This window comes from Pelophylax lessonae, assembly GCF_965119305.1.
Source record: "Pelophylax lessonae genome assembly, chromosome: 8".
NCBI lineage: Eukaryota > Metazoa > Chordata > Amphibia > Anura > Ranidae > Pelophylax > Pelophylax lessonae.
The window spans coordinates 145,720,649-145,733,462 of NC_138775.1; the positions used below are offsets into that span (position 1 = coordinate 145,720,649).

Here is a 12,814-nt window from a genome sequence, read left to right on the forward strand (position 1 = left end):
AGGCCCCATTCACACCTGAACATTTTCTCACGTTTCCTTACAGGGGCAACACTCGGCCTCAAAATTCTCATTGTCTTAAGTTATGCCTGTTCACATACAAGCCCTCAGTTGCTGGTTTGATGCCTGTCACTCGTGTTTTTTCATTTTTTTTTTTTTCAAAGTTGTGAAATAAATAGTGCCGCGCAATACAAAGGGGTATGTATGTGATATGCAATATAAATAAATTCAGTAATAATCAAAAATTCCCCCCCCCCCCGAATTACATGCGATCTCTGTGATCGCACAAATGTGAACCGACACTTAAAGTGGTTAAAGCGGTAGTATCCCGCTTTTTGACACTTTTACCTACAGGTAAGCCTATAATAAGGCTTACCTGTAGGTACAATTAATATCTCCTAAACCGGCACGGCATGCGCTCTGAAGGTCCGGGGGGACCTTCAGTTTTCCTTGCCGGGAGCTTGCCGGAAAATCACTCCCGCGCGCATGCGTGGGAGTGACGTCATCGCGGCTCCGGCCAATCACAGCGCCGGAGCCGAGGGATCATGGCAGCGCCCGCAGCGATGTCCGGGGGTCCGCTTCGGGGCTTCGTTCTAAGGTAAGTAATACATAATGAGCTAGTATGCGATGCATACTAGCTCATTATGCCTTTTGTCTTGCAGGTTTTTTTTTTTTCGGGTTTACAACCGCTTTAAACTAATGCCAGACCTGATCCGAATAGACCCTGTATACCCACCACAAATGGTGCTGGTGAATTCACCTAGTGGGGACACAGGCAGCATGACAGGGGTTCTTATCCTACCCTACTCAAATAGAAAAAAACAAAAGTGGCTTGAACCCTAGAGTAATCTAGATCTTCTAAATGATGTTGCATGGCTGGAAAATGTGAACGTAGATGCAATATAAACTACTTTTTTTTTTTTTTTGGTTTTCTTTTAACAGCCATGCTGGAGTTAGCCGAAGTGCTGCTGTAGTTATAGCTTATTTCATGAACACAACAAAATGTACTTATGAAGAAGCATACAGGAGACTACAAGACATAAAATCGGATATTAGGTACGTTTGTGTGGAAATAAAAACAGCTTTGTATTTACTGCTTAATATTTTTTCTGCAAAAATACAGAATACTACTAATTGTTTGAAGGGATTCTATAGTGTTTATAATATATTTTCTTTATTTTGTATGTTTGTGCTAAAATAAATCTTGTTTTTAAATCCATTTTATACAAGATATTGCTTAGAAATGTTGACTAAATGTAGCCAGTAGGTGACACTCTGAGAGTATATGCTCTGTTTCTTGTACTTTTTTACCTAAAATCTATCTAAATTAAGGGTGTCTAACCTTTTGTCCTTCCATGGGGCACATTGGAAGAAGAGGAATTGTCTTAGGTCACAGATAAAATACATTAACAATAAAGATAGCTGATGAGCAAAAAAATGTCAGGCAGATCAAGTTAACGATCGTTAACGATCGTATGGCTAATGTACCTAATAAAAGAGGGCAACATAAAACTAGTTTTGTTTTTGATAAACGAATGAGAGCCGGTTCACACTGGGGTGACCTGTCAGGCGACCTGGTCGCCTGACAGGTCGCCGTAGGTCGCCTGCCCTAGAGAAGCTGTGGACCCGTTCTAATAGGAGCGACACAAGTCGCTCCGACTTAGAAAAAGGGTCCGGAGCTTCTTTGGGGCGACCCGGAGCGACCTGCATTGACTTCAATGATATGAAGTCCGTGCCGGCCGCTCAGAGGTCGCGGACCTGTGAGGTCGCCCCGGCAAGTCGGATCGCTCATATGTGAACCGGCTCTGAATTAATATCTGGTTCGATGACTGTAGTAGCAATTCTCAAGGTGCTCATCAGATATTTTGGTTCTAATTTTGCCCTTCATGTGCTTCATCTTTGAAAATAGTTGCTCACAAACGTTGCAGAAAACTGATGACATGAATAAGGAGTGATTGTGAAGAGTGGGATATTCTTCTTTGGGAAGATAAAACGTATAAAAGTCCAGTAAAGAGACACTGTAAAATTTTTCTTCAGTCTCTTGTTCGCATGAGGCAAGTGTAAATGCATTTTTACAAAAAATCAACCTTTTTAAAAGAGATGTATGTTTGTTTTTTTTTGTTTTTTCATAGTCATACTTACCTAGGTCGATGCAGCATCGGTCCAATGCTGCATCTGTCCCCCGGCGCTTCTAACACTGAGAACCGAGCGATCGAACCCTTGCCGATTACTCGGTTCTCACAGCTCCCCAAGCAGAGAGCTGCTTACTGTCAATCAGCAGCTCTCTGCTCTGCCCCCTCCTCGCTCACTAGAGCGCTGGGCAATGGAGGGGGTGGGAGCTGTTGGCTCAGACTCTCAGCAGCTCGCTGAGAGGCTGGGCCAGGTGCTGGTCCAGGCATGTGAGTGGATCTCGGCTCCATGATCATGATGACACAGTGCCCGGACCAGCTCTGTGATGTCAACACAGAGCGGACTTCAGCCCGCCCTCTGCTGAAAAAGGATCACAGGAGTGCAAAACTAACTGTACTCTTGTGATCCACAGGAGAACAGCCAAATGAGCTTTGGCTGTATTTCTCCTTTAGGTGAGTTTTTAGGCTTTTGTGTTGTGCTGCATTCATAGCCGTCTTGGCGCGCAGGTTAGACACCCCTAATCTAAATTTCTCTGTCGCTCATTGACAGACGCAGTCTTCTTAATTGATATCAGTAGGGTTATACTGCCCCCTACAGGAGTAGGACACTAGGCAGAAAAAAAGTTCTGGCTATGCCTATGGGCAGTCCCAGGGGGTATACCCTCTCACTTCCTGCTATAGGATGTCAGTTTTAATCTGCCTAGTCAGGAGTAAGGACCTAAGTTCCTTGCTGGGATCTCTGGTCCTGGCAAGCTTTTTTTAGATAATTTAAATTAATTTTTTTTAGCTAGTTTTTTTCTCCGGATTGTTCCTGTGAGATCTAGAAGCAATTATGCCGGATCTGGGCGAAGGGCAGGATGTTGAGATCCAGTGGTCACCCCAGCCGGCCAACGAGCGCGTGCAGGCCCTAGCTCCGTGCTGAGTCGGCCACGACATTGTCCCACTGGATGTGGACTGGCCCCACGAGTTAAATGTCTCGCCAGGTCGCATACGGCCAGTCTAAACCTGAGTCGCAGCTTCCTATTTGGCCGACAGCCCCCTACCTTGGTGGAGAGGGGTTCTGTCAGGAGTTGGCGCCCGCCTGTTCCGGTATGGTGAGTAAAATGTTCTCCCTCTCTCCCTGATGGGTTTTGGGGTGGGTTGTTTTATCCAGATATATTACTATTATTATTCATTTTAGGCAGCGCCATCAACCTCACACCCCCCCCCCCCCTTCTATCCCTTTCTCCTAAGGATGCGGTGGATCGGAGGGCGGTGTCTGTGCCCCGCACTATGTTCTCCCTGGGGGGGTCTGCTTTAAGACCAGTGTTTACTATTGCCCTGGTTTCGCAAAAATTGACTGAAAGGGCTACGCTACTACGATGTAACCTGGAGAGGATACAAGTCCCCCCTGCTTTTTCGGAGCTGTTGGACCAACTGGTGCTAGGGCTGCAATTGTTTGTGATGCCGCACTGGACGCTGCTCCCATGCTGGGCCGTTTGTCATTTTCGGCAGTGGTCCTCCGGCACATGTTGTGGCTGAAGTGCTGGTCTGCGGATCAGACTTCGAAGAAAGCTTAACTGATCTTCCCCTTCTGGGGGTTCGCCTGTTTTGGGCTACCCTGGATGACTTTATCAAAGGTCTCACTGTGGGTAAGAGTACCTTTCTCCCGTAGGCTACCAAGGGTGAGGACTCCTGTCGCTGACGAGGATCCTCCTTTTCAGCACACAGGAAGTTCTTTCGTCCCTCAGGGTCAGTCGATGAGGCAAAGTCCTTCACGGCTCCCTCGGGGGGTTCCAAGCGACCCTGGTCTGGAAAACTAAAATCAAATCTCTCCAGACCTGAGGACAATGCCACTTCCGCCTTGAAGGTGTGCCCCCACCCGTATCTGGGGTGGGGGGACGTCTTTGCCGGTTCCCGGACCCGTGGCTTCCCAGATTCAAGACTGATGGGTTCACGAGATCATGCGGTCAGGGTACAAGATCGATTTTCGCTCTGCCCCACCGGTAAGGTTCTTCCCTTCCACTGTGAGGCTGTCCCCAAATCGCTTACTGGCTCTCTTGGTGGCAGTACGGGACCTGGTACAACAGGCAGTATTAGTTCCGGTTCCTTGTGTGGTCCCTTTCCGGGGCTTTTTTTTCACACCTGTTTACAGTACCCAGGAAGGAGGGAAAGGCGTGTCCAATCCTGGACTTAGGGAGCTGAATTGTTGTTTGGGTTCTAAAATTCAAGATAGAATCCATCCAAAGATGCTTACCTTCTCATCCCCATATCGGTCTTGGGAGACTATCTGGGCCTGTCTTTGGCATTGCCCTTAGTCAGGGTGTTTCTTCCTTTGGAAAAACTCCACGAGTTCCAGACTGCGATTCAGCTGTTGCTGTCCTGCAAATGGTCGTCCCTTCGGACCTGTATGTGAGTTCTGGGACTGATGGTGTCCTACTTTGAGGTGGTTCCTTTCGCTCCTTCCACACGAGAATCCTCCAGAAGGAAACCCTTCTCAAATGGAACAAAAATCAAATTTCCCTGGACAGTCAGATCCAGGTGACCAGGGACTCCCTGATATGGTGGCTGCAGTCCCTGATGCTCACTCAAGGGAAGTCCTTCCTTTTCGATTTATTGGACCATTGTCACCACGGATGCCAGTCTATCCGGGTGGGGAGGGGTTCTTGGCGGATTTTCTGCTCAGGGAATCTGGTCCCTGAAAGGATCCAGGTTGGCCTATTAATGTACTGGAACTGAGAGCGATCAGGCTTTGCCTGGTTCGCTGGGCCGAACATCTTCTGGGTTGCCCAGTGCGCATTTAATCGGACAATGCCACAGGCTTATGTCAATCGCCAGGGGGGTGTCATAAGTGCCCTTGCGGCCTTGGAAGTGGCGGCATTCTCCGATGGGCAGAACGCTTTGTTCCAGCTCTCTCTGCTGTTCCCATTTCAGGAGTGGAAAATTGGCAGGCAGACTTCCTCGGCCGACGGACCTTGGATCTTGGATCAAGGAGAATGGTCTCTCCATCCTGGGGTGTTCCACCAGTTGTGCCTTAGTTGGGGCACTCCAGATGTGGATCTGTTGGCGTCCCGGATCAACAGTAGTGTGCAGCGTTTTGTAGCCCGCTCCCGGGATCCTCAGGTAGACTGCACTGATGCCCTGGTTGCCCAGTGGGGTCTGTATCAGTTGCTGTATGCCTTTCCTCCTCTCAGGTTACTACTGAGGCTTCTTCATGGGATAGAGGCGGAAGGGATTCCGGTCATTCCTGTGGTTCCTGATCGGCCTCGTTGGGCTTGGTACGCCGACCAGGTTAGGCTAGTCACAGTCGCTCCCTGGGGACTTCCTCTCAGGAGGGACCTACTGTCAGGGGCCAATCTTCCATCCTGTTTTGCGGTCGCTGGCTTTGATGGCTTGGCTGTTGAAAGCCGGGTGCTGAAGGACAGGGGATTGTCTGCTTCAGTCATTCCTACTCTGCTTACACTGAGGAAAGAGACTTCTAGAAAGCTTTATCATCGTTCTTGGAAGTCATATATTGCGTTGTGTGCGTCTGTTGGGGTTCCCCCACGCTCTTGCTCGGTGGCTCGATTGTTTGATTTTTTACTCAAAAGTTGGCCTTGAGTATATCAAGGGTCATGTCTCGGCCTTGGAAATATTCTTCCAAAGGCCATTAACCCCCCTTTCCCTGGTGCGTATATTCTTCCAGGGGATGCGACACCTGGTACCTCCGGTGCGACCTCCGTTACCACTTTGGGACCTTGATTTGATGCTGTCGATTCTCCAGAACCCTCCCTTTAAAAATTTTCAGGAGATTCCCCTGCTTACCTTGTCCCAGAAGGTGGCCTTCTTGTGGCTATTACTTCTGCGCGCAGGGTGTCGGTACTGGCGGTGTTGTCCTGTCATTCTTCCTATCTGATGGTTCATAGGGAAACAGTGGTACTTCATCCGGATCCATCCTTCCTCTGAAGGTGGTTTCAGTTTTCACTTGCATGAAGACATCTTGTAGAGACTCTTTGTGTCTTCAGCCTAAACAACAGAAAGAAATTGCATTGCATGCTTGGGATGTGGTTCGGGCAATCAGGGTGTACCTGGCAACTACTGACTCTTTTTAAAGTCAGATTTGTTTTTTTGTGATCACGGATGGCCCTGGAAAGGGGTTGCCTGCATCTGCTGCTACTGTTTCCAGATGGATCAGGCAGACGGTGGTACAGGCTTATTCGATAAGAATCAGGTTCCTCTTTTCCCTGTTCAGGTGCATTCTACTCGGGCGCTTAGTGCTTCCTGGGTTTTTCGCCATCCGGCATCTGTACTTCAGGTTTGCGAGGTGGCTACCTGGTTGTCTGTTCACACCTTTACAAAGATTTATAAAGTTGTAAAGAGTTATCTGCGGATACCTCTTTTGGCCGCAAATTTTGCAGGCTGCTTTTTAAGGGGACCCGTAATTTCCCTTGAGGTTTTCTGTTTCTCAGGTGGGTCTCCGCTTATTGCTTCGATGAGTCCTATGTTACCTGGTTGGCTATGTTTAGCCTTGTGGACTTGTTTCTGCTGTCCCACCCCTCATTTATGGCACTGCTTTGGGACGTCCCAAAAAGGGAAAAGTATTTTACGGTAAGTCAAAAATCCAGTTATTTATTAGAAATGCAGGTGGCCCCGGCTCCAGAATTAACATCTGAACTGTATCTGAAAATCGCATTCCTGAATGAATGTAAAAAAAAATATTGCGGGCAATGAAAAATTAAGAAAAAAAACTGGCGTGGGGTCCCCCAAAATCTATACCGGACCCTTATTTAAGCATGCCACCTGGCAGGCCACATGCCCTCAACATCGGCATGTAATAGAACCATGATATTCACTGTTCTAAGCAATCGTAGTATTAGAAAATTGTTGAAAAAAATGTTAAAGAAAAAAAAATAAAATACTGTCACCAGTCAGGGTCCCTGATCACCACCACACCAGTTATGATGACGCTGTACTGCTATACAGTGTATACTGGTGATAGTATCTTTTAAAAAAAAACAAAAAACTTTTTCTAAACAATTGTGACAAAAAAATTACAACTTCAAAAACGTACCGTGCCTCTTACAAAATCCCTTGGGCTATCTACATTCTAAAAAAGGGGTAATTTTTTACCTCCCTCTCTGTCACTCAACTCATTTGAGGCACACTGCATTCGTCTTTTTTTCTCCCAGGTTTCTCTAAGGGATAGCTGTGATCTACCGGCCCCCTGGACCGGTATCAAACTTTATTGATGACTTCTCTGCCTGGCTACCCTACTTTCTCTCTTCTGAAATCCCCACAATCATTCTCGGTAACCTCAACATCCCTAGTAATACTAACACTCCTGCCACTTCCAACATCTCATTCTAAACTCCTCATTTGACCTAAAGCATTGGATACATGCTTCTACTCAGTCTGAAGGCAATATCCTTGACCTTGTTTTCTCCCACCTATACACTCCGTGCAACCTCTCCAACTATCTTTTCCCTCTCTCTGATCACTACCTTGTTAGTTTTACTTTCTTCCTCTCCTCCACCTCCTCTCTCTCCAACCACCTAACTGTTACCCGTAGAAACCTTCGCCATTTCAACCCTTCTCTTCTCTACTCTGCTACCGACCACCTCTATGACAAAATCTCATCCCTGTCCTGCACTGACCTAGCGACTTCTGTCTACAACGCTTCACTGTTAGCCTCCCTGGACACATAGGCCCACCTCACTACACACAGAATCAGGCCCCGACCCCTTCAACCTTGGCAAACAAATATCACTAAAAGTCTGAAAAAGCATAGCTGTGCTCTTGAGCGCCTGTGGCGTAAGACTAGGTCTCAGAAAAATTTCAACCAATATAAATCTGCCCTCCAAAAATACAATTCCAGCCTCTACACTGCCAAGCAGACCTATTTTATCTCTCTTATTAACAACTTATTATCCCGTCCCCGTCAACTCTCTACTTCGTCCTCCAGCACCTCCACCCACTGATTGGAGATCGCCAATCACTTTGAATAGAAGACTGATACAATTTGTGAGGAGATCTCTGCTGTTCAGATACCCTCCACGCTTTTAAACTTCATGCCCACAGGTACAATCGTTACTTCCCTCATTCAACCCCACCACTATACATGAGGTTGCTAAACTACTTGCTAACATCCAGCTAAGCACCTGCCCTCTGGATTCTGTTCCCACGCTAATGGTATGTCCACTCTCTGCCTCTATTCTACACTCTCTAACCCGCATCTTCAATCTCTCCCTCTCTTCTGTCATCTTCCCCAACTCTTTAAAACATGCACTAGTCAGCCCGATACCTAAAAAGCCCTCGCTGGACCCAACCAATCTTCACAACTTACGCTCCCCTTTTTATCCGAACTCCTTGAATGTCTGGGCTCCAACTGACTAAGGGACCACCTTGCCCAGAGTAGCCTTCTTGATCCCCTTCAGTCTGGATTTCGTCTTCAACACTCCACAGAAACTGCTCTCCTAAAACAAACAAACGATCTACTCACGGCCAAATCCTATGAACATTATTCTGTACTCCTACTCCTGGACCCTTCTGCCTTTGATATGGTTGACTACCACCTCCTCCTCAAAAAACACCGCGCCTTTGGTCTCCATGAGTGTACTCTTTGCTGGTTTCTTCCTACTTTTCAAACCGCACCGTTAGCGTTACTTACAATTCTACTTCTGTATAAATTCAAGAGAAACATGGACTTTTTAGGCACACGTGTAAAATCCAATAAGTTTATTCAAAAACAAAACCAAATACATATCATATAAAAAAACATATAAAATTAACCTAGTGCGATTGAATAACTGACCAAACCACAAGCTAATGCTAGCTGGGATCAACTGGCAACCCAGGGCCCAATGGTGGTAGCCAATACAGTTGGGATTGGTCAGCATCAATATTAGAAGCTCGACATGTTTCGTGATATTTCGCTTTTTCAGGAGCTCATTTAGTATTCTAGATGGATAGAAAAAACAACCATAAGTACATTTCATAACATGTATAAACAATTTTCACTAATAAGTAGACCAAAAACGGAGAAACTGTGCTCGAGGTCCAAAGGTGGAAACCGGCATGCAAGGAAGCCAAGGGCAAATGTGGGGGCGCACACAGTACCAACACCATAGTATGGTAAAGTGTCCCTTCTATACAAAGGGATGAAACTTTAGACAAGAAGTAGAGGAAAGCGAGACACACCACCTTCTAAAAGCAGTGAAAGGTAAGTAATATAGGGACACATACCCCACATGTCTCCACTAGTGGGACATAGAGGCAGGCATGCAATAGCCCATAAAAAGGCTGCATTGGCCCTTAACTTGCCATAATTGGTAATGTATGGTTGTTCACCTCGCAATATAATCATAAAAAGGGGGGAAATTCAATACAATTCTACTTCCTCCTCTCCCTTTCTCTGTTGGGGTCCCCCAAGGTTCTGTTCTTGAAAATCGGAGAGGCTTCTATACAGGATGTGGAAACCTTACAAGCGGACCTAAACAAAATAATGGGGTGGGCAACTACATGGCAGATGAGGTTTAATGTTGATAAATGTAAAGTAATGTACTTGGGGGCCAGAAACCAGAAAGCAAGCTACTCACTAGGGGGGGAACCTCTGGGGGAGTCTAGGATGGAAAAAGTCTTGGGGGTACTGGTAGACAACAGGCTTGGCAGTGGCATGCAATGCCAAGCAGCTGCAAGCAAAGCCAACAGAATATTGGGATGTATAAAAAAGGGGATTCACTCCAGAAATAAAGAGATTATTCTCCCGCTCTACAAGACTCTGGTCCGGCCACATCTGGAGTATGCTGTCCAGTTCTGGGCACCGGTCCTCAGGAAGGATGTGCTGGAATTGGAAAGAGTCCAGAGAAGGGCAACAAAAATAATTAGGGGAATGGAGGACATCAGCTATGAGGAAAGACTACAAGCACTGAACCTATTCTCTCTAGAGAAGAGACGTTTGAGGGGGGATGTGATATCAATGTACAAATACTGTACTGGCGACCCTAGCATAAGGAACAAACTATTCAGAGTAAGGAAATACAACAAGACACGTGGCCACTCACTAAAACTAGAGGAAAGACGGTTTAACCTTAAAATGCGTAAGGGGTTCTTCACTGTAAGGGCGGTAAGGATGTGGAATTCTCTTCCACAAGCAGTCGTATCAGCAGGGAGCATTGATAGTTTCAAAAAACTATTAGATGGGCACCTTAAAGACCACAACATACAGGGGTATACAATGTACGGTTAAAAGCAAACACACACACACATCATAGGTTGAACTGGATGGACTGATGTCTTTTTTCAACCTCACTAACTATGTAACTATGGCTTCCAATACCATCTCTATACTGACGACACGTTACTCTATTTCTCTACCCCTCAGATCACTCCCTCTGTCTCCTCACATTCACTAATTTACTAGCAGATCTAGATATAAGTGGTATGATATCCAGTCTGGATATCATACCACTTCCTCAAACTCAATCTATCCAAAACCGAACTTATAATTTTTCCTCTACCACGTGCCCCTTCCCCTGATCTCTCTGTCAAAATCGATGGCACAACTATCACCCCATCCCCGCATGCCAAGGTCCTAGGTGTAGTGCTGGACTCTCTACTCTCCTTTAAGCCCCACGTCCAAACATTGGCCAGATCTTGCCACCTCAACCTCCGAAGCATCTCCAAATTCCGCCCCTTTATAACCAATGACACAAAAAAGCTCTTCACTCACTCCCTGGTCATCTCTCGCCTCAACTATTGTATCTCCCTTCTTATTGGCTTACCTTTACATAGGATAGCCCCCCTTCAATCCATCATAAATGCTGCTGCCAGACTCATCCACCTTACCAATCGCTCAGTGTCTGCTACTCCTCTCTGTCAATCCCTCCACTGGCTTCCACTCACCCAACAAATTAAATTTAAAATACTTTAACAACTTACAAAGCCATCCACAACTTAACCCCCAGCTACATCACTAGGCTAGTCTCGAAATACCAACCTAATCATTCTCTTCGCTCAAGACCTCCTGCTCTTTAGCTCCCTCGTCACCTCCTCCCATGCTCGCCTCCAGGACTTTTCCAGAGCCTCTCCACTCCAATCCTCTGGGACTCCTTACCCCAATCTGTCCGACTATCTCCTACTCTATTCGCTTTTAGACGTTCCCTGAAAGCCCTCCCCCTCAGAGAAGCCTATCTTACCCACACCTAACAACTGTATTTTCATTTTCTCCATCAGCTCATCCCCCATTTTTATTACCTTTTTGTTTTACTTGACCCTCCCTTCTAGATTGTAAGCTCTAACAAGCAGGGCCCTCTGATTCCTCCTGTATTTAACTGTATTGTCTGCCCTTATATTGTAAAGTGCTGCGCAAACTGTTGGCGCTATATAAATCCTGTATTGTAATAATAATTTGTGTGAAAAAATTGATAAAAGCTTCATTTGGGTACAGTGTTGCATTACTGAATAATTGTTATTCAAATGTGACAGAGCTAAAAATTGGCCTGGGCAGGAAGGGGGTGAAAGTGTCCGGTATTAAAATAGTAAAATAAAAATGTTTATTTTCACAATGTGCAAATAAATTTAATGTGCTTATTTCAGAATCAATGAGGAGTTTGTACACCAACTAGCACTATTTGAAGCAATGGGTTGTGAAGTGGATATGAGCAGTGCAAGTTATAAACAGTATCGGCTGCAAAAGCTGACAGAAAAGTACCCTGGTAAATGCATTTCTATGCTTACTTTTGTATGTGCCAATGTACTTCTGTTGCAGAAAAGAAAAAGCTTTCTGTGTTTTTTTAGGACAAGGTCTTACCTCAGCTTCCAGCTTGTTCCATTAAAAGTTCATGACTTCCTGGTATGTAGATTTAGGATGTAAAATCTGTTAAGAAACAGGAAGTAATTCACCAGCTGACCTCATTAGTACACACCCTGCACCTGCCTTCACTCTTCACTCCAACCGCCCTCTGTACTGACAAGCAGGCATGAAAACCGAATGATGTCCCTGGAAGTCTGTATACACTATATAATCTGATTGAACAATCTCCTTTAGATCTACCATCCCCTAAGTAGTGCAAAGGCCTGCTTGATTGGATAGATAGGTGTGTTCTCCTTCTTGGATCACTTTTGGTACATCTTGACCACTGCAGACTTGGAACATTCCACAAGAGCTGCAGTTAGAGTTGCCCAGATCTAGTCGTCTAGACATTACAATTTGGCCCTTGTCCAAGTCGCTTAACTCCTTACACTTTCCCTTTTTCTGCCTTCCACACCCCAATTCACTCTCAGATGCCATTGTCATACGATGATCAGTGTTATTCACCCCACCTGTCAGTGATCATAATGTTTATGGCTGATGGCTATATATGAAATATACATTTTTGAGGTATCCTACATTTAAAGGTTAATTGCAATTTTTTTGTCTTCTTTCAGAATTGCAAAGGTTGCCACGTGAAGTGTTTGCTTTGGATCCTAGCTCCACAACTCAAACGAAAGAGGTTCTGTATCGCTGCAGGAAATGCAGGTTGGATTTTCTTTGCTAAGAAAAGATATTAATTGTACTAAGTATGTCTTCCAAATAAGACCTTTTTTTTTTTTTTTTTTTTTGAATCAAAAACCGAGTTTATTGAACTGTGAAGAAGCACAACAAGCATCAAAAAGTAGAAGCATAAAAAGGTACACAACCATATACACAGTAATAGTTAGACATAGCATCAAAGTTCAAAATAAACCCAGAA

General features: G+C 45.5%; 1 protein-coding gene across 1 annotated transcript in view; it reads left to right on the forward strand.

The window, feature by feature from the left end:
• Positions 1 to 12,814, forward strand: part of DUSP12 (dual specificity phosphatase 12) — a 44,683-nt gene that overhangs the window by 12,318 nt on the left and 19,551 nt on the right. The window contains exons 3-5 of the mRNA XM_082266051.1: positions 940 to 1,053; positions 11,679 to 11,797; positions 12,510 to 12,600. Coding sequence (XP_082122177.1) covers positions 940 to 1,053; positions 11,679 to 11,797; positions 12,510 to 12,600 — 324 coding nt within the window. The remainder of the gene's footprint in view (positions 1 to 939; positions 1,054 to 11,678; positions 11,798 to 12,509; positions 12,601 to 12,814) is intronic.